General features: G+C 44.4%; 6 protein-coding genes and 1 long non-coding RNA gene across 9 annotated transcripts; 5 read left to right on the forward strand and 2 right to left on the reverse strand.

The window, feature by feature from the left end:
• Window positions 1-645: 645 nt before the first annotated feature.
• On the forward strand, window positions 646-26145 carry apoc2 (apolipoprotein C-II). Of its 2 annotated transcripts, none has more exons than XM_062565756.1 (4): window positions 646-649; window positions 25097-25159; window positions 25239-25395; window positions 25477-26145. In XM_062565756.1, exons 2-4 carry the CDS (start codon window positions 25111-25113, stop codon window positions 25562-25564), a joined length of 294 nt encoding a protein of 97 aa, XP_062421740.1. In that variant the 5' UTR covers window positions 646-649; window positions 25097-25110; the 3' UTR covers window positions 25565-26145. The 2 variants fall into 2 exon arrangements, with proteins under 2 accessions (XP_062421740.1, XP_037309113.2); XM_037453216.2 differs by lacking the exon at window positions 646-649 and adding an exon at window positions 24768-24868.
• LOC119198175 (apolipoprotein A-IV-like) lies at window positions 3926-5435 on the reverse strand. Its single transcript, XM_037455088.2, has 4 exons — window positions 5339-5435; window positions 5184-5235; window positions 4889-5039; window positions 3926-4758 (listed from the first exon to the last, which is right to left on the reverse strand). The coding sequence occupies exons 2-4, from the start codon at window positions 5221-5223 to the stop codon at window positions 4182-4184; spliced, it is 768 nt and encodes a 255-aa protein (XP_037310985.2). The 5' UTR covers window positions 5224-5235; window positions 5339-5435; the 3' UTR covers window positions 3926-4181.
• Window positions 7222-13066, forward strand: LOC119197310 (apolipoprotein Eb-like). The gene is made up of 8 exons (XM_062565561.1): window positions 7222-7251; window positions 7359-7409; window positions 7559-7709; window positions 7828-8400; window positions 11206-11270; window positions 11349-11499; window positions 11729-12016; window positions 12100-13066. The coding sequence occupies exons 2-8, from the start codon at window positions 7370-7372 to the stop codon at window positions 12410-12412; spliced, it is 1581 nt and encodes a 526-aa protein (XP_062421545.1). The 5' UTR covers window positions 7222-7251; window positions 7359-7369; the 3' UTR covers window positions 12413-13066.
• apoc1 (apolipoprotein C-I) lies at window positions 16496-17455 on the forward strand. Its single transcript, XM_037453217.2, has 4 exons — window positions 16496-16513; window positions 16788-16855; window positions 16941-17082; window positions 17181-17455. The coding sequence occupies exons 2-4, from the start codon at window positions 16801-16803 to the stop codon at window positions 17227-17229; spliced, it is 246 nt and encodes an 81-aa protein (XP_037309114.1). The 5' UTR covers window positions 16496-16513; window positions 16788-16800; the 3' UTR covers window positions 17230-17455.
• Window positions 17330-19187, reverse strand: LOC134132900 (uncharacterized). The gene is made up of 2 exons (XR_009957103.1): window positions 18973-19187; window positions 17330-18709 (listed from the first exon to the last, which is right to left on the reverse strand). It is a non-coding gene; the product is annotated as an uncharacterized LOC134132900 (long non-coding RNA).
• Window positions 19518-20562, forward strand: apoc4 (apolipoprotein C-IV). The gene is made up of 5 exons (XM_037453215.2): window positions 19518-19535; window positions 19646-19758; window positions 19933-19978; window positions 20083-20185; window positions 20291-20562. Exons 3-5 carry the CDS (start codon window positions 19933-19935, stop codon window positions 20463-20465), a joined length of 324 nt encoding a protein of 107 aa, XP_037309112.2. The 5' UTR covers window positions 19518-19535; window positions 19646-19758; the 3' UTR covers window positions 20466-20562.
• Window positions 21350-22795, forward strand: apoa2 (apolipoprotein A-II). Of its 2 annotated transcripts, XM_037453214.2 has the most exons (4): window positions 21350-21466; window positions 21664-21708; window positions 22032-22254; window positions 22339-22795. In XM_037453214.2, exons 2-4 carry the CDS (start codon window positions 21666-21668, stop codon window positions 22493-22495), a joined length of 423 nt encoding a protein of 140 aa, XP_037309111.1. In that variant the 5' UTR covers window positions 21350-21466; window positions 21664-21665; the 3' UTR covers window positions 22496-22795. The 2 variants fall into 2 exon arrangements, with proteins under 2 accessions (XP_037309111.1, XP_062421739.1); XM_062565755.1 differs by lacking the exons at window positions 21350-21466; window positions 21664-21708 and adding an exon at window positions 21731-21800.
• Window positions 26146-27742: the final 1597 nt, after the last annotated feature.

Consider the following 27742-nt stretch of genomic DNA (forward strand, 5'->3'; position numbering starts at 1 on the left):
GTTGACATACTTTCCGAATGTTGAAGCTTGATGTTCAACTGGTTTCAATGTGTGAAACCTTTTGTTGTCACATTCCTTCCATTCAGTTCCCTGTGAATCTCTCAATCTTTATGCATTACTTCTGTTATTTTAGTCAGGTTCCCGAAACATGTTGCTTCCAGTCATCGCCCCGCTTAGCTTAAGGTAAAGGCTGTACTTCACGAACACTTTACTTGAACACTTCATTGGTTTTGCTGTTACCACGCAGGTTGTTTTAAGCCTCCACCAGATAAGCCCTCCTTAAACCCTCCGGTCCGTTAAGTTTTGGTTGTTTCTAAATCAAGTTAAACGTATCTTTAGGAGCAACGTTCATTTCTTTATGTCTTACCTGAAGTAGAACAATTCCAATGTGACATCATCAAAGGGAAGTCAAATGTGCAAAAAAGCCCTTAACCGGTGTTTCCAGCTTGTGCTCTTGCAAACTTTGACTTAAAGGTGATTTGTTGGTACTAAACCCAAAACCAGTTCGGTGGACGTCTCGCTTCAATTTTGTAACGATGCTGTAGTTACTCCAGAAAAGAAAATATCTGTCTTTAGTCGGTTGGTCTACACCTTTGGAACAAAATATCTCAATAACTATTTAATATTCAAATATCCGTGGGGCGATACAGTGACTTTTGAGTCCCCCTGAGGGGACACAATGAATTGAACGTATGACACTATGGTTGGGCATAAAAAGGCTCTGCCAAACTAAGATTTTAAACTTATGTTAACGCATGTTGGTTTTAACACATTTGTACACCAAAGAAATGTATAACTTAATTTCTTCATCGTTTGTCTTTCTTTATTATTTGTCTTTTTTTCACAGTTTTGGTGTCAGCAGAAAACATGTTCCCTTGTTAAACAATAAACTTATATATATCTATTATTACAACACAGTAATATATATTTACACAAAATGTGCCAACTAAACTAACTAGAAAGCTCATGACCTTCATGAGATGAAAGGGACACGTGAACTTGAACCTCACTGCGCACAAGAACAGCTTGAGTGTGAAATGGAATGTTGAAGCTTGATGTTCAACTGGTTTCCATGTGTGAAACCTTTTGTTGTCACATTCTGTTCATTCAGTTCCCTGTGAATCTCTCAATCTTTATGCGTCACTTCTGTTTTTTTTAGTCAGGTTCCCGTAACATGTTGCTTCCAGTCATCGCCCCGCCTAGCTTACGGTGAAGGCTGTACTTTACGAACAGAATACACTTGATTTCTGAAAAGGACAGTCAAATATACAGTATCATTGTTCTAAACAAAAGAGTTCTGACTTAGTTTTAGACCTATAACCATAACAATATATAACTCCAATAACAAATCTATTCACCAAATCTGTGCATTTTGTTTATTATTTAGACAAATGTCTTGTTTTTCACAGCCAACCTCTGAAACATCTCATGTGTTCTCAATGTTCTCACCGGCGTTCTGTTAAATTATTTTTTACATTTTGCTTTTGAACTGGAGTCCTATTTTATTCCTTTTGACATGTGCAAGGAAGGTATGTCAGGAAACCAGATGTTTGTGTATCTGCGTTATATGTTGAGTGACACGATGTTCCCCTCTCTTTAAAATGCAGGTTTGACTCCTTGTGTTCAACACGTGATTCTACGTTTGTACATTTAACTGAGCCCTATCATTAAGTCTTTTGCAAACTGAAATGCCATTGTTTATATTTTGTTTCATGTTTTAGTGGAAGTAAAGCAACTTTTCTCCTTGCAAGCCATACAATTAGTCTTTATGAATTGTACATTTACATTACATGTTATTTAGCTGATGCTTTTATAACCCCTGCATTACATTTTTGCCTTGGGAGCAATTAGGTATGGAATGCCGTTTTATTCTAAATTAAATAAATGAATAAATACACGGTAATGCATAATGACACTGTATTTCATTTCACATTTTTATATGCAAATCAGGGGGCGTGGCTATCTTTCACATTCATGCTGGTTGTTAAAAATGCGAGGTCTTTCCCGGACCTTTAGAAGTTAAATGGAAACTTGTCTGCAGGACTTCAGTGACGATGGGGGCCGCTGATAGGCTAATAAACACTTGGTCTGATGATCTCTTTTGTGGTCTCATACATATTTTGGGCAGAGTAGGACATTACAGCATTTTGTCAGAAGTGGTAATAAACTGTTGTAGTAATAAAACAGACAGCGGAAACATGATGCCATAATTTCTTCTCTGCTATGACCTTCCAATCCATTCGCTGCCAAATACTCCTAGACATTGTTTTCATACTTGCATTGTCTACTCTATAATGATGCTTTTCTAATCATTGCAGTCTACAACTTTAAATACTCAACAAAATATATGTCATTTATTTGCCACAATACATTGAGGCAAATTCGTTGATTTTGAAAATCGAAGAAAATAAGACTCAGACTCGGGTTGATACCTTGGTTCCCCACAATGAGGCAGCCTAACCCTCTTCTACAAGTCACTCTGACAGGACGTAAGTTTCCTTCTGTCCAAAGTAACTTACATTCTTCCACCACGCAGCATGAGTCAGTGTCTACGATCATGTGGTGGCACAAGGGTCAAAGCACTCACTTCAGTTAAAGCAGCAAAACTACCATGTACATGTAATGCATTAGTACCAGCAACAAAAAGTATGTAACTTTACGAGTACAAATGATAATAATGCAATTCCCCCTCATGTTTTACTATTTCTAATACTATTATTATTAATGGTTCTAAAAAAATGAAACACTTTTTATAAACTAAATATGTAACTTCTGAGTAACTCGGGCTGTTGTGAACTTTAGTAGAGTCAGTACCATAAAGTGTAAGTAAACTACAAGTACCTTAAAATGAACTACATCACCAACTGGAGCTGTCGGTTAAAGTATAACGGTATAAAGGGCTGTTGGGTTGCATTTTATCTGCACTGTGCACCTCCACGTAACAATCCTGTCGTAGAACCCGAGCATCGGACGAGGAACAACGAGGCGGAGCAGTCGTTGACACAAGGATCGTCTTGTAATCTCTCTGCTAATCAGGCCAGCAGCAACCTCTCATCTACATCCACACAGCACAACAGTGATTACAGCAAGCTGGCTCTTGTTCAAAGACACTTGTGTGTCCGTCCCCCCCCCCCCTGCCCACCAGGGGTCTGAGGTGCAGTTTGAATGGAGCAGACATGCGTCTTGCTCCCTGGGGGTCGTTGTTCCTGGAGGTCACACAAGTGCTAATGTTCAAATGTGAGATAAGATTTGCATTTGTAAAGTGTCTTTGCGGGAGTTTGAATAGCTGCAATTACAACGAGGGGGGATTCAATTCTAGACTTGTAGGCTGGAACAATCACGACGGCAGACGTTATCTTACAGCACATTAGCGAGGGTCGGCTCGGTTGTTTGTGATCTTGCGGTGTCTAGATATCTCAAGAAAGAGCCACAGGTTTATTTTAGCTGTCGTTGGACTCTGACCCTCCTCGTTGGAGGCCGGCACCGTCATCAGTCGGAGGATAAGGCTGCTTACAAGAATGAGAGGTTGTGCAATCCCAGTTTTTTTATGACTTGTGTGGTTTTCCAAAATACAAATAGATTTTGAAAAGAATGAAGAAAGAGTGCATTCGATCTCTTTGAGGAAAGCACCTTTTCTCTCACATTAGAATGTCCTTCACATTCCTCGCAGACATATCTCCTCTTTAGTGGCGACATCGATAAGGTCACGGCAAGCATTGACAAGTACTCGATTAGGAACAACAGTCGGGATCTGGATGGAGAAGAAAACAAAGCCAGAACATGTTCTGACACGGCAGAATGACTGGTTGTCTTCTGCAAAAATCCCCCTGAAGTTTCTGTCCATAGACGTCCCTGCATGTGTGTTACGTAATAATCATACTCAGTGACTATAATCATAGAGATATACATATTCTATGAAAGATTTCCAATAAAAATGCATATTTTCTAAATTCTTCTTAATTTATTTTCTTGTCAATTTTTAAGAAATGACAAATTACATTACAGTCTCCAAGTTCACAACACACAATAAAAACTTAGTATTTACATATTTGCCAAGTGCAGAGGTTTACTTTGCAACTAGTAATAAATATTAGTTTAATTCTGTTCACAGGGAAATTTGAATCTTTGAATGCTTTAAACAGACCAAACAAGGCCAGCATCTTGATAAATATGGAGCAAACCTAGTTGCCTTTGACAAAGGATTGATAGAGGGACATGAGCTGGGCCCGGAGGTCCTGGGCGTAGGGGTCCAGCTTTTCCCTCAGGTCCTCAGCATAGGGGGCCACCATCTGCTTCACCACATTAGCTCTTTGACTCAGCTCAACCTGGACCTTCTCAGTCATGGGGGCCACACTGTCCTGGAAGTCCTGCAGGTGCTGGTCCACCTTCAGCTTCAGGTCATCGGTGTAAGGCCCCAGCTGAGCCTGCAGATCCTTCACACTCTGCTCCAGGTTGGTCTTCAGCTCCTCACTCTTCTGCATCAGGGTGATCTTCAGGGCCTCGGAGTCCACGGACTCTGCGTAGGGGGCAAGCTCCTGTTTTAGCTGCTCCACTCTCTGCTGGATCTGGGTCTTCATGTCCTCGGTGTAGGGCTCCAGCTTTTCCCTGACGGTGCTCAGCTCCTGGGTGAGCACATTCCTCAGCACGTCCGCCTCGGCTGTGATCTTGGTCATCAGGTCTTGTGCTGCAGGGGGAAGCTGCTCCTGCAGGGTGTACGCGTATTTGCTGGCTATGTCGGTACTGTCTGCCAGGCGGGCACTGGAAGACACACACAGTGATGGTTAGACCATCAGAAGTTTGTGTAACAGCATAATGGCGTATCCATCTCAATCACCATGTGGCTTATTTCACTGCCGGTCTTCATGGTCATGTGTGCCGTGTAACTTACTTGACTTCCTGTCCAAACTGGGACTTCCTGATCATCTGCACGGTGTCATCAGCGGTTTGGGTAGCCTTGGCAATGTAATCCCAGAATGCATCTGTGAGCACTTCCAGCTGCGGCTTAGGTGCGTCAGCGTAGAAGAGGTTAGCATGGCAACCTGCAACATGGACACAAGCACAGCTTGAGGACTGTACTGACTTTAAACCATTCAGTTCAGTTGGGCTGCTCTCAGTTGAAGTAATGCCATAAATACTTTTGAAGATACAGAAAAGAGTAAGAAAAAAACTCTCTCACCACTTACCAGACAGCACTGCAACAGCTAGAACAATAAACACCTTCATGACTGCGGCTGTCTGAAAGACAAAAAAGGTCAACCATTTAACTTTCAAGGAGCGTCAAAAATGTGTTTGTTGGCCGATTTAACTGAAATTTAGTTTGCAAGTGTGTGATTCTCACCTGTTCTGGGCTTGCTTGTCTCTCAGAGTTAAGCGTGCTTGTGGGCGCCTCACACCAGCACTTGCATGTATATATATACTGACGCCACGCAAAAATTGTAGTCATGAGCCCAAAGTCCAGGAGTCCCTTTCATGTTGTCACAAAGGCTCTCTTCCGGTTTCTTGGGCTTCTCAGGGCTGCTATCACATGACCCCTGCAGCTACAACGCAGACCCACTGACACAACCTTTACAGCTGCAATCGGCATGTGGCTCTTGTTAATGTTTTAACAATTAAACCTTTTTACGCCACAAGCATTTTTTACGCTGGTTATCCTGTGACCCCCCTCTCCAAAGCCTTTAGTAAATAGCAATTAACTGCTTGTTTAGTCCAGTGTAAACAGCCTGCAAATATCTGCAGATAAAGTTGGCATGCTTACAATAACGGACTTAACCAGTTAAACAACGTGTTGGTAATGGAACAGGGTAATAACACTTTTTTAGTTTTTTTACACAGAATGACACATAGTGTCACTTTAAGCATTCAGTACACAGTAACATTGGTTAAAAAACCATGTAGACTGATGTAGACAATGCATGACGCAATAAAAGACTTAAACCTGAAACCTTGGAAACACAGTACTCATGATAGTGAAAAAGAAACTGTTTGCAGATTAAGAGTCTTCTGTTGGAGCTTGATGTATTATTGAAACGGTTAAAAATTGAAAATATATTGTAAATTAAACATTATTCCAAGATGGCTATCCCCTATGCAAGCCTAGTAGTCACGTCATTTTAAATCATTATTTACTTTATTTACTCTGACATGATTCTGATTGTAATCCAATTTTGTAAATGTCAGTACCCAAGTTAAACTTTACCGCACCATCAGTCAGACTGATTATGGTAACCCACATTTGGAGGTCACAGTACTATGCATTTAGCAGTCTACATACATGCAAAGCCAGGGCAGAGGAGTATACGGAATACTTTAATAAAATCTTAGTTTTCCATAGAATAGTAAATGACAATAAAACACTGCTCTTCATAAGAGGTTTCAAATGGACCATGGTGGCGTGGACCATGATTGAATGGACCATGGTGGCGTGGACCATGATTGAATGGACCATGGTGGCGTGGACCATGATTGAATGGACCATGGTGGCGTGGACCATGATTGAGTGGATCATGGTGGTGTGGACCTTGATTGAATGGACCATGGTGGCGTGGACCATGATTGAGTGGATCATGGTGGCGTGGACCATGATTGAGTGGACCATGGTGGCGTGGCGTGAATCTGCAGCTTTTTTGTCCTTCAGAAGCAGAAAATGTTTGAGTCCGGGAACCTTTGGCCAAAATGACACATACTAGAACCATGAGCTCCTGTGACGTAAGACCGTGCATGTCAGACTAATAGAAGCAATAAAACATCCACTGTCTATCTAATCAGAGCTGGACATCAAAGACGTGGCGGAGAGAAGCTCTGTCAGTCTTGGCAGCCAGTTATCTCTGCTAAGTGATTACAGACAGACCAATACCAACACACAGGCTTACGAGGGCAAAGGTCATTCGTAAGTAAAATAAGAATTTTTGTTAGACTCTTCCACTGAAGAATGAAACTATTTAGGTGTTAAAGATAATGTACCCCAAATAAAAAATAAGATCATGCAAGTGGTCATTTATATTATCAACCTGTAGAAAGCTGCTCATTGTGTTGTGCGTTGATGTAACAGTTCGGGCTGATGTATGTGTGCTGCATGGATTTTTTCTGGCACACAGTTTCAGTGAGGATAGGAGGGTGAGTCAAGGTGACAGCAAGACACTAGCACCTGGACTTTGTGATCACTACAGTCTGGCTTGCTATATAAGCTGCAGATGCTCACCAGTTGAGTACAAGCGCTGCCAAGTTGACTCGCAGATACACTCGCAAACTCAGGTAAGCGGGGGCAGGATCGACGCGGAGTAGCAGCTGACCTTTTTTATTCAGAAGAACTTTCAGGTGATCACACTGAGCTAACCAACTGTGTTTCTCCTTGTTAAAAGGTCTAAGAGCCATGAAGGTCCTTGCTGTGCTCGTCCTAGCCGTTTTCACTGGTGAGTACTTTAACAAAATGTTCTTTTTTGGAGCATGAAAAACAATTTACTGGTGTGATGGAGTTTTTTTAAAAAGGTGCCATAAAATGTAAAATCATGCTGAAATATTCTGAGCTGTGCTTTAAACTGTTTGTCCGTCCATCCAACAGGCTGTAATGCCAACCTGTTCTATGCTGATGCACCCCAGCCACAGCTGGATATGCTGATTGATGCCTTCTGGGACTATGCTGCCAAGGCAACCCAGACAGCTGATGACACCCTCCTGATGATCAGAAAGTCTCAGTTTGGACAGGATGTCAGGTATGTCGGACCAGCCCACTGTGAGAGTTCATTGAAAAGCTTAAAGGGCCGCATGTCCCACCTTCAATTAAAGTAAGTAAAGGTGGAACCTAATGTGGCTCTTCCCTTTCTCGTCTAGTGCTCGTCTGACGGAGAGTGCCGATGTGGCCAGCACGTATGCAGTCACCCTGCAGGAGCAGCTTCCCCCTGCAGCGCTGGACCTGATCACCAAAGTCACCACAGAGGCCGATGTGCTGAGGGAGCGTCTGAACCAGGAGCTGAGCACCGTCAGGGAAAAGCTGGAGCCCTACAGCGCGGAAATGAAAGCCAAGGTCCAGCAGAGAGTGGAGCAGCTCAAACAGGAGCTTGCCCCCTACGCAGAGTCCGTGGACACCGAGGCTCTGAGGGCCACCCTGATGCAGAAGAGTGAGGAGCTCAAGACCAACCTGGAGCAGAGTGTGCAGGATCTGCAGGCTCAGCTGGGGCCTTACACCGATGACCTGAAGCTGAAGGTGGACCAGCACCTGCAGGACTTCAAGGAGAGAGTGGCGCCCGCGACGCAGAAGGTCCAAAGCGAGCTGACACAGAGAGCCCAACAAGTCAAAGAGATCGCTGCCCCCTACGTTGAGGACCTGAGGGTGAGGCTGGACCCCTACGCCCAGGACCTCCAGGCTCAGCTCACTTCCCTCTACGAGTCCTTCACCAAAACCCAGTGAAGCCACCTCCATCTCGTGCCGAACATAAAGGAACCATCTACAGAACAAGATCAAGAATGTGACGGTGTTTTTGAAACATAAAATCCCTGGTGTTGGAAGTTGAACTGTTTAAAGTAAGAAAAGAAAAGATCAATACCACCAAACACTGAAAATAAAGGCTAAACATTAACTTGTGGGTCTGTTGGTTATTTACAAAGTCCTGGTGAAAATGTGAAGGCAGTGGGTTAGATTGGAGAATGCCAAATTTGCATATTAAATGAATAGAATCAAATAAAAACGTGTTAGACAGCCAACACAATGGGGTTAAATGGGCAAACTAGGAGTATTATTTTATCTTTGATGATAATTAGTGCCACCTGGTGAACATATAGAGTCCCTACATAATAGATACATATATAACATTTATAACAAACAAACACAGTATGAAATAAGTAGGGAATAAATCCCTTTTCTTGCTTTAGTTCAGGTTGCTAAATCTTGCCCCCCCCCCCCCCACCCCTCCTCTGTGATTGAGCTGTGGGTCTTGATGGGGCATGTTCAGGTTTGCCTTTGCACGCCTGGAAGTTCACATAAACACGTCCTGCTGCCACCTTGTTTTTTGCAGGCAGAGTGCTCCCACGCTGCGTTACCCGGCTGCAGACAACATTCCTCAGTCCTGCCCCCATTTCTCACGGACTGGGTTCACAAACACCCTCAAACACACCAGCTCCCCTTTCCTGTTACGACTGGCCTGCATGTTGAAACACCTTCACTTATTAATACAAATTATTAACGGGTTTTAGTGTTAACAAGGGTTTGTAAAATGTTGATTTTGGCTTTTACATTCAAAATGATGACATCATTATTTAGATATATGACTGATCAAGGGGGGGGAAAAGCAGTATATTATGTTCCAATATTGCGCATCAGACAGCAGAAAAGAAAAGCAAATCTGTGTAGACTGCAGATTTCATGATGCGTGACATCATCCAGACACAACAACTTAATTCCTCAAACCATTATACAGAAACCGTCATCAGGCCGGCGTTACTCAAGTTGCCCTCGCACACACATTTGCTCGTGACCCTCGATCAGGCACCCGTGGATCAAAAGTAGAAGCCCCAGTAGTTTAGAAAACTGGGTGAGATGTTCCTACTGCTGGATGTGTCTTGTTCATCCTGCAGGTTCATCAAAGCCCTCCATTGTGTGTGTGTGGTGTCTGGCTTGGGACCTTAGTTGGTGCACACGTGTAGTTTCGGTCCGTGTGCAAAATGAAAACATACCAATCATACGAAGATATGTAGTGGAAATGTATCTTATTGGTGTGGGCGAATGACCCTGAAACTATCATCATGTTCTACAGACGGGACAGAAACAGTAATTCTGTGACAAAGTTTTAGTTTATCTTTAGTGATCTTGATTCGTTTGTGTCTTTGAACTGGACTGGACTTCTTATCAAGTCAGTACATACAGTATCTTGGTTGGTGCGACACACCTCCTGCGGGGACACACACTACACACCATTGTTGTGTTCTATGAAGGTCAAAGGTTTTTAACGCTAGAGTCACGCCTAAACAAACTGAATTCAATCTTACTTAAACGTCATCAAACAATCTTGTTGTTGATTGATTCAGTTAAACAGAGAAAATGTTCATCTGTTACACAACAGCTGAAGTATACATTTGGGTACAGTCTTCTCACACTCTGGTGTTATCAAGTTCTCACACTACTTACCCGGTCGAGCCGACATATTTAAACTTTGTTCCCGAGTAACGTTTTGGTGTCTGTGAAAGAAAAAGAGATGGTTGACGCCACAGAGGCCACGTCCTAAAGAGCAAAGGTCGTTACACACAGCAAAGCGTCCCATGTCAAAGCTAATGGCAGCAAAAGTGATGACTGCCACTGAAACAATATGTGTTGCTCAAGAAGCTGAGGTCCCCTTTGTGTTTCAACATCCAACAACGACAGCAGTAAATACAAGGAATAAACAGGGAGATTGACTTGAGATCGACAGGGTGGGGTGTCAATGGTCAACAGCTGCAGAAAGTTTAGATTAAATTGCATCTTGCCCCCCCAGGGGATTTATAGCCTCACGACAACACTTGGTGATGAAGTTCAAAGAGAAGTTTGTGGTCACAAAATTAAATTATGTAACTAAATAAGTACTTGAGCAAAAGTAGCCATAAGAGTAAAAGTGATGTTGCTTTAAAATAATGGAGCAGCAAATTATAATGAAAGAAAAAAAAAATATATATATATATATATTTTCACTTATTTAGTTACATAAGTGAAAAGAAATAATGAAAAAAAGCTAATTCGCCTGGGCAAAAAACTTGAGACCGTGTTGAACTATGTGATACGTGTTAGGGGGGGGGGGGGGGGGGGCTCCAAATGTCACCTCGTTATTGCTCCGTCAGCCCGACACGGACCTCCGAGGACTTCGGACGCGGTGTTGAGGAAAAGCAGCGTGGAGGCAAACAGGAATCCGTGCAGACGGATCATCATTACCACGTGAATGCTCGCGGGCATCCGCCCCCGCAACCCCCCCCCCCCCCCTCTCCTCTCCCGCCTCCTCCATCGCGCAGCACGCGCGCCCCACTGCATAAAAAGGCGCAGTCTTCGTGCACGCCGCACGGAGAAAGCTCTCAGGTGAGTCTTCTTAGAACATCGTTATGCTGCTCATACCATATGAAGCGATTTTTCCTTTAAAAAAACAACCTATACAACAAATATTTAGCTTAAATTGTCTTTTTATATTTTTCTAAGAAACAAGGGACGTCTTGCCTTTGTTTCAGTGCTTACCTTTGCCCTCTTTAATTCGCAGTACCTGTATATCCAACCACCATGAAGGCTGTAGCTCTGATCCTCGCTCTCGCAGTCATCACTGGTAAGTTGATCTACGATTGACCACACTTACTCTTTTATTGCATTCTTTATATTCATCCTTCCACGGTTCCCCCGATAGGCTGCAGCGCTCGCGTTGTGCGCCAGGCTGATGCCACTGTGAGATGGGAGGACACTGTGCATCGTTTCTGGCAGTATGTCGCTGACCTGAACCAGAAGGCTGATGAAGTTGTGCGGGACCTGAAGACCTCTCAGATCACCAGGGAGCTTGAGTACGTGCACTTCATCATTCTCTTACCATTTTGTGTTCCATAGGTAGGGATTAGTTTGATACATCTGTAGTTTCAGTACCTCCACATGCTCCAAAGTTTTCCCTTTCCTACTTCTCCCTTAGTCTCATTTACAAAACTTTTTGCTAGATTTTGATAACTCGCAACCTTGAACTGCGGTTGAAGCCCAAATTTGTCTTGATGTCCGACCATCTCGTCCATCTGCTTCCAGCACTCTGATCACTGATAGCATGGCCGAGCTGGCAGCATACAGAGAAGACATCAATACCAAGCTGACCCCATACACCGATGGCTCCACCGGACAGCTGTCTCAGGACCTGCAGCTTCTGGCCAACAAACTCCAGAAGGACATGCTGGATGCCAAGGAGCGCAGCACCGAGTACCTGGGTGAGCTCAAGACCATGATGGAGCAGAACTCCGATGATGTTCGCGGCCGCATCAGCACCTATAGCCACAAGCTGAAGAAGCGCCTGAACAAGGACACCGAGGAAATCCGCAGGTAAGCCAAGTGAAGTTTGACACTTCATCAAGCTCTTTTCTTGAAACGAAATCTGAATGTCCCCTTGCTTTCTCCCCCGTCAGCACCGTGGCCAACTATGTGGGTGAGATCCAGTCCCGCACCGCCCAGAACCTCGACACCGTGAAGGAGAGCGTTGAGCCCTACGTCCAGCAGGCCGGTGACACCGCCAGCAAGAAGCTGGCCGACATCTCCACCATCCTGGAGTCTCAGGCTGAGGGCATCAGGACCCAGCTGGAGTCCACCGCCCAGGAGCTGCGCACCTCCCTGGAAGGCAAGATCGACGAACTGACCGAGATGATCTCCCCCTATGCCGTCCAGATCCGCGAGCAGATCGAGAACATCATGGACAAGGTCAAGGAGACCTCCAGTTCTTAGAGGAAGACTCTCTTTCTTATTACCGTGTTACCGATGGGGGGGAAGAGGGCGTTGAGAGTGACTCCTGACATTTCCATCTGGGTGCTCTTTTGTTCCGGATGAGGGGGGTGATGAGATGAAACGCGAGTTGCGTCTTTGAAGGAAGGGCCATCAGATAAACCTCTGTTTGGGTTCCCGACGACATCGTCACCCTCTCTTCTCTTATCACCTCCCTTGATCACTGAACACAAGCACCCCAGTCAGTAACAGCCTTTAACAGGAAACACTTCTGGTAATATGCTTTGCTTTTCTACTCTTAATTAACAGTTATAGCTAGCAACCCACCACCTATCCGCCAGCTTCCTGGTTGTCTACATAACAGCTGTCCTCATCCCTAAACGCACCAAACATGATAATGATTGTGATGTCAAGAGGAGGGGGGGGAGGGGGGGGCACCTGATTTTTAAGAGGTGAACCACTAAATTACCATTCTGTATTCTTTGCATTTCTTGATTGTTGTGCTTCGCACAGAAGAAGATAGACTTGATGCATCCGTGAGTGTAATGCTGCCTGTCTGTTCTTTAGTCTGAATGATGTGTCCCTTGTGTGTCACGTGCCCACCATGCTGCTCACTGCTCAGCACACAGTGCGAGTCAATAAAAACTTAGAAAAGAAGCTCTGGTTCCACTTGTTTGTTGGTCTGATCAAGCATGAATGGGATATTTGATCTGAAAATACGTTCAGTTACACAAACAAGTAGACTTAGTGAGGCTGTTCTTGTTCCAGTGTACATTTGGTCCCTAAAGCAGCTAAAAATGTCTTGGATAAACTTCACGACTGATTAATGACTAACAAATGTGCTAACATTATAATCTGAGCCACATCCCATGAACTTTTCCATCACTACTCATCACATTAACAATGGCTGCGTGAGGCTACAGGACTAATCATACAACAGCACTTAAGTAAACAGCCAAATTGACCCTTCTGAATCCTGCCTTCACGTTTCTACAGAAGAAGTGGCTCTTGAATTGAAAATGTTTATTATAAGCCGCTCTCTGTGCTCGACTCCCAATACTCTTTCCTTCTCCCTTTGCCAAAACCCCACCACCCACTGCCTGCAGTTATGCCCGTCCCGACTCGTAGAGATCTGGTGCCAGATTCCTTACCCTTCATCTAATCAGGAACAAGGGAACACTTTGTGTCCTAGATTACATCAATGTTGACACTGTCATTTCTGCCTTTATCTAGGCTTATAAGCCATGCAACGGTGAGCGAATACACATCTTTGCTCAGACATGCCGATAAGAGATTTTCATATTCATCAGTGCCCACATGCAAGCATACGTTTGGAAGTGTGTGCTTCCTCCCAATGGTTGAGATGCACAGCATTGAACTGCTCTGTAGGTTCATTTGTAGTCATTAGTTGCATGTCACGTCTCTCACCGTCAGGACATACGAACTTAACTTGACCCTGTAGAAGCTGCAACGGACCGAAATCATGACATTTACAGATCTTAGGTCTGTTTCTATCTACACACCGAGGGGGAAACATGTCCTGAACTATGCACTCCTCAAACGAAAGAACATGCTTATCAAACTCAGCAGGAATGTTCCTTTGAAGTGAGGAGTGCAGGCCAGTAGAGGACACCATTTGTCCCTCCATCATCTCCCTCCATTCCTCGGAGCCCTCCACTGGGATCCATGCTACTCAAAGTTGCAGCTGTGTTTTCTTCTTTTGGAAGGATTGAGCAAACCTCCTTTGCTTCATAAAAAATACACAAACGCAGTGAGTTTCCAGAGCACAACTCAGATTTGCTTAATTAACTTGAGTCAAGGAGATGCTTAAGAACTACTTTAAGGCGTTTATGCTATAGAGACTATAATGAATCATAATGGACCACCTAGGTGGGAATTGGACACTTGGATGCCCCTACCCCCCCACCCCCCTCTCTATGTCTTCACATCTCCTGTTTAACTCTTTGTGCACTTACACATATAAAGGAAAAAGTCCCAAAATAATCATCTTAAAACCTGTGGCTTGGAAATGAATGTAAATATAGAGATGTGCATAAATAGATATAATAATATTGGTATGTCTCTACTATTTAAGCTTCTTTCGTCGACAAGCGGCCTCCTTTCTCTGACTAGAAAACATGTTTACCCTTTAATCTGGGTTAAAGGGCATTACATCTAAAATGAAACTGTGGAGTTTGTCATCATCTCTTTTCAGGAACCATTTGGAAAATAACAAGTGAAACACTTTAAACTGTCTATTGTTGCAGGGATCAGTCATGGATGAAAAACCACAATCATCTTGCCAGGTCAGCACTTCTGCTCCGTCTGTTCCTATAGGCTGTCGCCGCCGTGAGCAATGCCCAGCAACTTCTAAAAAAGTTCAGCAAACTAGCAGGTGCTAGCTCGCCCGTGACTGCAAGTAACCTCTCAAAAAAACAACCCATGCAGAGATTTTCCCTCTTATCGAAAATCTTTATTCTTTCCATCCCTTCCCTCCCCGTCAGAGCTGGCACACAACACAAGTCACTGCAGGAGCCCTCGGCCCGAACACAAAAACAGCTTTTTTGTAAGCTTGTTATTGCCAATTGGGAGCACGCGAGACGTGCACTTTCATGCCCGATGCCTCCTGCAATTATTCGAGAGGAGCTTAAATGCACGCAAGCACAGGCTCATGCATAAACCCGCTGGCCACTTCATGACAAAAGAGATGGAGATTTCGTCTTTCAGCGCTATGTGGGTGTCGAGGCCTTTTAAGGCTCATTTAAATCAACTGTAGGCTATTCATCCCATCGATGGCACCTCATAGATCAGGACATTTGCAACCCACAGGCAAGCGGCCCTTTACAGCGGACCCCTCGGTGTGAGAGGAGATATGAGGGGTCACTGCAGTTCAACCAACTGTATTATTGTTCTTGTTGCAACGTACAAGACGGACCACATGTGGTTTGGGCTGACTCACTTCCCTTTTGAGAAAGGGAAGGTCTGCATAAAACAGACATACAATGAGGTGACAGGGCACTCAGAAGTAAATGGAAAGTTACACCAGAACAGAATTGGAGCTTTCACACAGTCTGTTTAAGAGTGAACTTTGTATGGATTTAAGTCTTATGGTTGAATCAGCAGGGTTGGCCAGAATAATAAGGAATCAGTCACATTATAGTCATACAAAAAATGTAATATATTTAGATATTATCATGAAACTTTCCCCACCGATTATTACCATTAACACAAGTTTTGTATTGCAATTGTTATGAAAATGTATATTGGAATAAACGGATGAGACCTGACCTTATTGAATTTGTGCTAATTTGCACTTCTCCACATAGACAATCTGACCATTGGATTCGATTATTTTAGGAAAACTCTACAGATGCTAACCTTAACCAAGTACAATATAACCTTCACATTTATTCAATCATTATTAATTCCGAATATAAAACAAACATGTATGCGTGGAGATCATTTTCATTTGTATTGTTTTGTATCTAGAATTTGCAAAGGTACGATGTATATCTCACTATCGATGCACTTGAAAAATAATAATTTGATCAGAAAGCAAAGAGGACTTGACCTGATTTTTTTTCCTTCATTGAAGCAGTGAAGTCACCTGACCTATGTGTCACCAATGACTGAAGGCTGTGAGACGCACTTCAAGTCCAAAGGAGCTTCCCAATAACTCCGGTCTGCTGGTTCTAATCAGCGCTGAACTATGCTCCTCCCGCATCACATCACTTTATCTATTGTTGCTGAGGGATTTTCTCTGATCATGATTTGATTTTTTTAAATGTGCAACAGAGACACACTTCTGATAACAAATGGAGCCCTCTTCTCTGTGATTAGATCCTGCACGCTGTGCTTGTGACCTTTCACCCCATCAAGTGCGTATAACCATTTACAAAAACAATGCTTGTAACTCATTGGCCAATAGCGTCTCTATCTTTTAATGCAACGGCCATATCAAGAGGGCAGTGATGCCTCAAGGTCTCCACGTGGACATGTTGACTGAAGTCTGGCGTTACGCGTCAGCGAGCGGGTTTATAAAGAGGGACACACTTCTACGCTCAAACAAACTCCTCCGTGTCATCCTCTGAATAGACCCAACAGGTATGTTCGGCCTTTCATTGGCATCACTCTGTGAGCGGAGGACACGTCTCCGTCCTCTTCCTCCCGCAGGACGCAGTGACAAAGCGGGATATTACACTTTTAGTTTAAGTCGGGCTTGTAAATGGTAAATAAGGGAACTGTCCAGTCGAAGTGGTGCTGACGCGGCGCCGCAACCAGCAAACTTATTAAGGCCGATTCTCTCTTCGGATGCGCGCGTGCGTAAAGGTGTTGGCGCGCGACAGAAGTAACGTGTCCCTTTCCTTCCCCTCCAAAGATCCAAAGCCAAGATGAAGCTGTACCTCGCCGTGGCCGTGCTGATGCTGGCTTTTGTCGCATACACAGGTACGTCTCGTGAATTACTGCGCGTTTGTGTCCGTTCTCCCACGGTTGGGTAACATGCCCCCCCCACCCCCCCCCCCCCCCACAGAGGCGCAGGACGCGGAGCAGACCATCGAGCAGAGGTTCACTAGGTTCGGAGAGCAGGTGGCCGAGGTGAGCAAGGGCCTGGCTGCGAAGGCCAAGACCACCTTCGAGGAGATTTCGACCAGCCAGTTCGCAGCAGACACCCGGTAAGCGCGCACGCGCACACAGGAGATAAGAAGTAGGCAACGTGTCCACGTGCACGTCTGTGGTCTTTGTAACGTGTTGCTTGGCTTCTCCTCCCCAGGAGCTGGTTCCAGACGCAGATTGACAATTTGAAGACTAAGTTGTCGTAAGCAAACCAGTAGACCCGTGCCCCTCTCCAGCCTGCACCCCTCCCCCCCCCCCCCCTACTACCGGACCGCTGACCTCTTCCAACAACAACATGCGTCTCTGTGTTAAAACGATATTAAAAACATTGTTTTGAATGTGCATCCTGTGTTTGCATCAGTATCTCGAATTAAGAAAAGAAGAACTTCTGAATGTACTGAGTGAATCGAATAAAGGAACACTGCAATGGAATGGCTGCAATTCATTCATTTTAAATTCCTTATAAAGTTCTAAGATAAAACTAGATTTTTATAATAGATGATAAATAATTAATTCATTAGGAATATTTTCAAATGATCTACTTTTTAGACAAGAAAACAACATGTTAAACTTAAACTAAAAAGTAGAGGGACAAACATTGAAGCTCATTTAATGTATTCATTCATTTAGATTTTAATGAGAGCTGTGGTTCCATTCTTTGCATTACTAATTTACCCAAATGAATAAATCCATCGATAACACATTCCCGAAGCAAGTAAAACTTGGTTATTCAGGGACACAATCTAAGGCCAACATGAAGAGGTTCTTTATTCTAACTTTAAAAGCACGACCACAGTGTCTGTAGTCATTCAAAAAGTCAGCTCATGCAATCAGCGTCATTGTTTTAATAAATGGAGGTTTCATGATGAAAACCACTTCGAATTAAATGTTTAGCTTTCTTGTGAAAACTACTTAAAAGCAGACCTGTCCAATACTTATACTTTTTTAATGTTTTTGATGAGGTTGCATTTCCTTGAAACATCTTGTAAAGGAGTGCGGGGGTCTTTGGTTAAAAAGCAGAAGACATTGTTTATGTGATAGATATTGTGGAGCGAGGTAAAGAGAGCTCTAAGGAGTCTGTACTTCCAGGTCAAATCCTTCAGGTTGGGAGTGAGTCGCTGAGATCAAGAACCTTGGGAGTGAAGGTAAAATGGAGATTGACAGTTCCGTTGAAGTTGCATTTCAGCAGATCAGAACTCAAAGCGAAATGAGCTTCTCACGTAGGAGGGCTCAACCTGAGAGACGGTTGAGGAGGTGCTGCTCTTTCACATCCAAAGGTCCCAGCCGAGAGGGCCCCTTTATCTGATCTGGAAGCCTCCGGGACGTCTCCCTGTAGAGAACCTTGGGTTTGCCCAAATGAAAACAGGCCCCAGGGGAAGATCTGGAACCCACCGGGAAGATAGAACATCTCGTCTGGCCTGGGAACACCTCGGGGTCCCATGGAAGAGGAACATGAAGCAATTGGATGGATTTAAAGTACTTTGAGTGTTGATGTCACATTAATGGGCTCCGGATCCGATCGTTAAATCAAAGATCAGCTCTGCTTCTGGTGGACAATATTTGTGTCAACAGCTGATACCAAAGGGCAAGTGCCAACAGAGCTGCTTTTGTGGCATTTCACAACTCCCGGGCTAAAGTCGGTGTTTATGCAGGTTAATGATCCACCAGTTGTCCCAGAATGCGATCCTGTTAAGAGAACAGAGTGACAGAGGTAAGCACCCGGGGTCAGAGGTCACAGATTAGGACGCTGTTGCCTCAGTTGTGTGAGCTGAAATGAGATTTAAATCACTTTCACTTGAGTTTGGTCCACTGTGTCATTTTTATACTTTAAATGCACACATACTTTGTAAAGTGTGACTCTTAACACGATTACATTCTCATTATTGATTAAATTTACACATTTTATAATACAAATGACTTTTCTGATGTGCGCTTGCAGAGACACACACACTACAGAGGGACTCAGTACAGATGTGTAAAACCAAACACTTGTAACTTGTAAAAACAATGAGACATCTGTTAAGACAGCTGTGGTCCGGCCTGTGCGTCGCTGTCATGAACTCTAACATCAACACAAGTGTTGCATTATTCCCGTCGGGAATGTTCTGCAAGGCTGCAACATAAGAACATTTATTTGATTTCGTGGTGGACTCTGCCCACAGAATCGTTTGACCCCCCCCCCCGCCTCCACTCTTTCTAAAAAGCATGGTGCTATTGCAAGAAGAGAGACTTTGACTGGCCTGTGCACATATCAGCCCCCGCCAAAGGGCTCCAGGTATCTGATCCAAAGGGCACTCGGACAGTTAGTGAACTCAGCTAATGTTGATCTTGAAAAGATATCAAGGGTTCAAGATCGACCGCTAACGCCGCGGTACGGGCAACGTTGAACGAGGGAAATAAAAAGCTCATCGCGAAACGTTGCGTCATGTGACTCATTTTATCAAAAACTCAATTTAAAATGTCCAAATGGGTCGGTGCATTTCCAGGCTTTGTTTGGTCTGAGGGGCAAAAAGTGAGAAAAAAGAGCCGCACATTGTGTTTGTAACCATTTAGTCAAAGACCCGTTGCTTCGCTGTCTCTCAGACTTTAGTCAATAAAATGATTTTTTTTTTTAAACTACAGAGTGAACACCCGATCCGGACCAATGTTCAGGCTGTCATGGTCACCTGATACAAGTAGAAAGGCTGGATAACATTTGATTGATTCAGCTTCTGTTGACCACAGCCGGAGGAAAGGTAAAAATACCCTTCACCCTTTTGCATTGGTTTCTGCTGGATGTTAATGAACAACTTGTATTGTTAAATCAACATTGTGATCATTTTACCACTAATAAGGGACAAACCTTTAACATACTAGTGTAAATATATACCACAGGTGTGAAGTGGTAATAGTGGTGTTTCTCATGGCAGATGCACCTGAAAGGACTCGTTCTCGGTCTCGTCTTACTGTTGCAAGGTTTGTTCTACAGCCCTCACCCTCAGCTCCTTCATTTCCGAGCTCGTACGCTTCTCTTGCCATTTTCCTGACTGACAAACGTCCCCCCCCCCCCCCCCCCGCAGCATGCGGCGCGCTATCGGACCAGCCCCCGATGTCCGGCCTCCCTGAGGCTGAACCGCCGGCGGACCCCCCGGGGTTACTGCAGAGGCTGGCGCAGAAAACCAGGTACCATTTACGAGTGCGGCCAACGCTGTCACTCCTGAGCCCCGTGGGACGCGTTGGTGTGTCCACGTCTCACATCACTGCTTTGTGAACTTGTGCGTCTCACAGGGAGGTCAACGCCAAAGTCCAGGATTTGGGGGGACCAGTGATGGACTTTATCGGTGCTTACTACGAAGACCACATCCAGCCGGTGACCGAGAGCTACGTCGAATGGGCCTCGAACCTCAGGAGCTCGATGCTGGATAAGATCCAGATTACCATTGGCAATTACTTGCCCCTGTAGTGCAATAATAAAACTGTTGTACCTTACAGATGAGTGAATATTCTTACCACATGGCATATCTGCAGGTACTGCAAATAAAGTCTGAACCAATCATTGAGCTCTGCGGGTTATTTTAAATACAGAAGGAATGGATACCAAACTGGTCCTAAAGAGAAGAAGAAGGTTCAATGGCAGCAATGAATATTGAACCTTACGTTGAAAAGTATAGTTACTTAGTATAAACAGGCACTTTACTGAATGAAATACTGAACTATTCAGTTAAGCTGTTCAATTCACGGTTTTTAGAGGGTGCAGAATGCTCCCAAAATCTAGAAGTATACAACAAATAAAAGAAGTAGTAATAATAAGAGAAAATAAAACCAATAAAATTGTGTTTTACAACCCTGCGAAGATACTGTCTCAGGTTATGCAGGTGAGAGGTGAAAGCAGAAATCCCAGCATGCATTGCGCTGGGTACCGGTGAGTCTTTCTAGATGGTGACTCCATCTGTAACATCAAAGGATTCTGTTTAGCCGTTTCAAGAAGGTTTGATCCGCATGAGTTAATCACCTCAAAATACGGTCTTTTGACACGTGTGACGTAACCGTTTGGTTAACGCATGCAGCGGGACTTTATTCCACCTCTCAGCTGCACGCGGTACTATCAGCAGGGCTCCAGGAGCCAAATGCATCCAGATAAACCTTCTTTTAAGGGAACATTGCATAAGTCATTTCAACACATTTAAAGTGAATATGATGTTCACTGGACTTTGTTAAGGCAAATCTGCATGTGTGTCAGCGTGCATGTGCACACACGTGTGTCTGTGTGTGTGTGTGTGTGTGCGCGTGTGTGTGCGTGTGTGCGTGTGCGTGGGTGTGTGTGTGTGCGTGTGTGTGCTCATCAGATGACGTTTGTTTGCAGTCCCCCCCTATATCATCCTGTCCAGATGTGAGCTCCCAGTTACAGACAACTCACTTTCAGAGCCGACTGTCACTTCTTGGACCCGTCCAACTCAACCGCAGGTAATCCTCCTTTTCACTGCTTCACGGCTCACGGCTTCGCTTTAAAAAGATTTCACAAAATGAAATACAAGCGTCAAGCTTTTGCATTTTTGCATTAAGAATCTTCTATTTCGTCGTCTTGACTATGTGGAGATGAAATTTGGGGTGTTAAGAAAACCGAGGATCTAAAGTTCTTTTCTTCTTTTCTTTTGATTCAGACATGAACGCAAAATACGCCTTGGCGCTGATCCTCGCTCTGCAGGGTAAGACGATCAAAGCATCAAATCTGAACAATGGAACATGGATGTCAGCTTAGAACCCAGCTACTCTCAGCTTGAAGTAACTTATCCAACATGTTAGTTATTGCATTTGTTGAAACAATTCAATGAAAACTACTAGATTCACCGAGTTGGCTTGCAAGATAAGGACTGATTTATAAAAACAACAACTAATGAAATACTTTTAGTATTATGAAGTTATGCAAAGTAGCTTTTCTTTGGTTCTTTGATCATTCTCAAACAATAATTCAGATGAAACACACATGTCTGGATGCTCTTTGGACTGTTTGGTTCTGCCTGTGTTCCAGTCTCCGTGTGCCTGTGCCAGCTGCCCGAACCCTCGCAGGAGCTGGTTCAAAAGTACGATTCCATGAAATCTGTCTTCTACAAGAGGCTGCTGACTGCCTTCGGCAAGCTGCAGGCCAGCGCAGCGGACACAGCCGGGACCAGCGCGCACGGACAGAGCGCCAGAGACTACTTTGAGGGGGTGCAGGCCAAGCCCGAGTTCCAGGCCCTCGTCAAGGTTGCCACGTGAGTGTTCACCGAGACGACTCTCTCTCCACCTCGAGTGCGGCTTGGTGTTAAACGGTGTGTCCTTCCTGCCCCTCCGTGCAGCGGCCTGGGCCAGGAGGCCGCCCCCCTGGTGGACAGGGCCCGCAGCGCCGCGCTGGGGACATACGAGCACTACCTGCGCCCCCACGTCGGCCAGCACCTGAGCGACAGCATCGACCGCATCAAGGTCTACCTGGACATGCTCCTGCCCACCGAGTAGAGCGCAGCGAGGCTCCCCGTCAGCGCCCCCCCTTCTGCCCCCACCCCCCCCCGTATAGATGATAGATGGTAGAAAGTACACCAGGTTAGCCTGAGAAGAGTGATGCACAATGCACGTACAATCCTTTGCCTCTTTTCAAATCATAATTTTTGCCAAATCAAGCAAAGTTAAATAGTAAAGTGAACACCACCTATGCAAATTGTGCATGTACAGTATTATGTGTTTGATACACTAACCAAAGTCTCTGTGTGATTGTGTATGAATATGTGTGAGTGTGTTCATTAAAATGGATGGAAACGATCTGAAATGTGCTTCTTCATCAATAGATTTGAGGTTTACTCTCACAGTTGATTTCGTAAGCGTTATTCCATTAATGCTATTTTATGCTAAGCTAGCAGCTCGGCTAAGCTAGCTGTAAGAGATGCTCGTTCAACCCGACGGAATTCTGCCTCCAAGATGATCAAATGTGTGTTTTAACAATTAAACAACAGTGTCTAAAATACATGTTGTGAATTCTCATTAATTGTAAGATTTATTCCTTAGAATAAAAACAAACATTCATTAAAAACAACATTGTAACAACAACAGCAACAACAACAACATTCATTAATCAACATTAATGAATTCACAAATGTGTGATTAATTAGTTCATTTTTTTTAATCTATCGACAGCCCGAATAATAATGACCAAATGGATAATACATATTGAATTAAAATAAAGGTGTTATAGACATCTTCTCAGTTTTATTACGGTGAGCAATGAAACAATGAAGAACTTTTATATTTAGTGACAACAGACATTAAATAACGGCATGCTGTTTTTTTCTGCCCCATTTCAGACATTCTGGTGATTTTTTAGTTAAGTGTTTATGCTTCAACACAACATCCGTGTGTTGGTCTTTGTAAGAACGTTGTCTCTACCATCGATCAATAAAAGCTGTGAGCTTCAGAAGCAACACGACAGGATCCACGACTTCTAAACGCCCAAAACATGAGATCAGAACCAAGACTTTACCTTTTACCTTCACTAGGAAATGCACTTATTGTAAGTCGCTTTGGGTAAAATCGTCAGCTAAATGACATGTGATGTAATATAAAGTCATTTCAATTAACGAGATTCTGAGAGCTCAGTTATCTGCATTTAACAAAGAGTGGAATCCATTTAACTACACCACAATACAACTATAATTGTAATTACATATGTACTTACATTTATATTTCTGTAAGGATTGACTCATTAATCTATTTAAGGATGCAGAGATCACTATTCATTTGTGTATCTATTCAAAATGAGACATAAGATGAGGGAGCTGGTTCAAAAAGATTCAGCTTTTATTTAAAGAAAAATTTTGCAAGAACTTGGACACAATACTATATTTAATTGAGAAAGACTTTGTGAATGCCCCCCCCCCCCAAACCCCCCGCCCCCTCAAATGAATCGATTGTGCCTTAGTACACATATTTGCACTGGAGTAAAAATATTTACCAATTTCAAGGCTAAAAAGACAACAAACAAACAATAAACGCTACAGATAAAACATGACTAAAATTGTAATAAATGAACAATCATGAGGTTTTATTATTATGTTACTGTATAAAAAGGAATACAAATACAAACAACCCAAAACCACACCACAAACAACAGGAAATGAACCAAACCAAACGAGTGCCCTTTGTAGTCGAGCTTCAAATTGCATCATTGACAATCCTTTGTCACAAATCTAATACACAGAGGACTGGAAGAGGGGACTGAGGGGGGGGGGGCTCCACACACCTGCCCAGGTGAGGGGTGTGTGACAGAAGACGCACCTGAAGCGACTCGTTCCCACCAAAACCTCCGGGTCAGAACGACAAAGGTCGCCCCGATTTGACCTGGACGTTTCGTAACGCGCGTCTGGGGCGGGTCACGTGTCCTCGACTCGGGGGCCGCGTCGGCGGGACTTGGGACCATGTGAAACCAACGCATCACATGCTCAACGTTGTGCAAGAAACGAGTGCGTCCGCTGTCAGGGAACCGAATCGATGGCGAATGTTTGATCTGGCTCAACTCAAAAGGTAGCTAATGGAAACGGTACCGAAACGATGCCCCCCCCCCAACCCTCTCCCACTCCCCACCTTCAGCTCCAAATGACACCCAATCAGTGGCTTTTGATGGCGTTTGAAGCACCTTTATATCCAGATTGCCGTGTTTACAGAGAGCAGCGTCGTCTGCTTTATCGATAAGTCCCACGCCTTCCCCGAAACGCACGGAGCCGCTTTATCTTCCCCACGATGCACTTTGGCTCCGGGAACAACGAGTCAACACATTCTGCCTCCTATATAAACAGGCCGGTCCTCCGGGGCCTCTTACTCTGTCTCCTGAGGCGCGATACAGTGAGTACTGAACCTTTTCACGTTAGACCTGAGAACATTTTACCAAAATGATACGTGATGTTCAACACGATTCTAAACCAGAGATAACGTTTCTGTTTTAAGGAGTAAAACCGTTGATTATTAATTGACATCAACACAGCAGCTGGGTGCGAGCTTTAGAAATGAAAGACAATGTCTCGCCCTAGTGGACGGCGTGCGGTAAGCCTTTGAACGTCTCTGTCCTCATAGATACGAGCGGCGCTATGAACAAGCTGCTGGTCCTCACCGTGCTGGTTGCACTCCTCGCCCTCAGTAAGTTCCTCCCTCTGAATCTGTGCCAACGGACCCGAAAGCGACTCCGCTGATCCACCTCCGACCCGTTTGTGTGCAGGCGCCGAAAGCTTCCGCGTGCCGCGGCAGGTGGAGGAGGAGGCGGGCGCCTTGTCCAAGATCACGGGCACCTTCAGGTCCTACTACGACACCGCCGTCAACGCGGCCAGCGGCTACCTGGACACCATCAAGGGCCTGAAGCTGGAGGAGAAGGCCAAGTAAGCCATCTGGAAGAGGTCGGGCCTGTGTGTGGGTTCCTGTTTAAGACCTTCTCTCTCTCTGCTGTGTGTGTCCCACAGGAACATCTACAGTGACACCACCACGGTCGTGAGCACCTACGCGGGGATCGCACACGACCAGCTGTACCACATCTTTTACCAGCAGTAAACAACAAGCGACCCCCCCCCCCCCCCCTCTCGTCTCACTCGTCTGACATCGTGAGAACTTTCGAGCTCCTTCTCACGCGAAGCCTTGGAACCTACAACAGACGCTGACTCGATGAAGATGACCACCGGACAGGGACTGTGACCTTTGACCTTTGGAGAGAACGACAGCTTGCACAGATGGACAGGACACGGCAGGCCTCGGAAGTCAAGAAACTCATTTCATGCTCTATCGCCCCCTACTGGTGGTGTCAGTCATCCCTCATCGGGGATGAAGTAAAACACTTGTGTCATTTCATGAAATAAAATATTTATACCAAACCCTTGTGTCCACGAGGTAAATGGTGCATGTTCTCCAGACTCGTCGTTGCTCTGCTTTCATCGACGGAGGCGACGCCACAACAGAGGCTTCTGTCGCAATTAATAATGGATGAAAACGCGCTCGTCGCCGGGATGAATCAACAACAAAGACTGCGGTTTGTTTGGAGGATTCTGACGAGCTGTGATGCAACGATGTTGTGATGTTGTATTAGTTCAAAAATCCACAAGAATCATCTCGTCACACGATATGTACAAAGCACTCCCGATGTGACTCTTGGTCTGTGATCACACACCAGTAATTAATAATAAAGACGCAGCCCCCCTCGGCGTCTGTCTCACAATGTGGTTCCGATGGAGAAGAACGAAAAGGTGTCAAACGTTCCCCCCCCAGCTGGAGACTCAGTTGATCAGATTTGGCTTTGACGCTAACATCATTTCATCCACAATCATCTGCAGCTGCTGCCAAGCAGAAAAAAAACGATTTACTATATTCATCTCGTGGCGGGAGGAGATGGTGATGGTCCGTCCCCAGAAGGAGGTCCGATTATTTGGTTTCTGGGGGGATTTCCTTCTTCAGTTGGAGCTCATTTGAATGTTTCATTGCTGTCAGACACTCAGAGATGTTCTGTGAAGCAAAGGAATCTTTAGTTGTTTCGTTAATCTTTGCCTTTATTGGGCTGCTATGTGTTTTGTAATTGGCTGTTGTTTAATGTGTAGACCATTAGACTTTAACAATAATTAATGGTTAAAGGGACATTCTTCTCCAATCTAGGAGAACCTGAGCTCCTGAAACCACAACCTTTGCATTGCGCCATAAAAGACGTTATTCACCAATGGAAACCAAATAATGATTCATCTTTTAGTTAGAGACATAAAAGGGACGAGAACAATATTAGCAAATATCCTGGTTTCCTAAAGGCAATGTGGAGGCATTAAGATGATCGTCCCCTTACTCAACAGCAGAGGGCATGATGCCTCCACCTCAACTTCCATCATCGTGCACCATAAAATGTTCGGGTTCCGAAAACACAGAAACCGTGACTTGAATCTCCTTTGTACTGACCTTTGTCTCTCAGATGGCGTGAGACGGGTCCTCCCCAAAAAAACAAGTTGAGTCACACTTAAACCCAACGTGGGTTCAATTCTCCTGGAGAGATTGAAGGCCCAAGCAGGAAGCCATGAGCAGGATATGACATCACCAAGTCGAGGTAGTCACGCTGTTCCTCTCTAATGAATCCACATTCATCCCCCGGCTGCTCCTCACTGCTCCTCAATACTGAAATATATAATTTATCTATAATATATATATCGCTAGTGAGCACAATGTGCACGCTCCAATCATTGGCCGTAATGACTTGCAGGTGCATTCTGGGAAAAATACTGACGTCATTGCAGTGCTAACAAGGCACAAATATTCAGTTTTAATAAAAATGCCTCCCTTTAATCAGAGGACTTTCTAATTGCCTGTCAAAACGACCTAGTGGGCGATAAGCACTAATTAAAAGAGCTAGACCTTGAAAATAGTATTTTCACAGGGTTCAGCCCTCATTGCTCCAATAAGAGAGAAGCAGTAATGCTTCATTCTGTGAAGAGGGGGAGGAAGCCTTTGAGCGGCACACAGGTGACTGATGCAACAATAATCATTTTAAAAGTACGAAACTGGGCTTTTCCCTTCAGCCAGTTGAGGGCAGACGGCCTTATTTGTGGTGTCAAAAGGGAAACTACAATTATTTATGAACATTATGAGTCTCAAATCGTAGACCAACAGCAAAAAAAGATAAAGTCAAGTGTTGGGGCCCTTTATGTTTTATTCATGAATGGTGGTGCGCACTATGCGATTGCTCATTTCCCTCATTTGCTG

This window comes from Pungitius pungitius, chromosome 11, assembly GCF_949316345.1.
Source record: "Pungitius pungitius chromosome 11, fPunPun2.1, whole genome shotgun sequence".
NCBI lineage: Eukaryota > Metazoa > Chordata > Actinopteri > Perciformes > Gasterosteidae > Pungitius > Pungitius pungitius.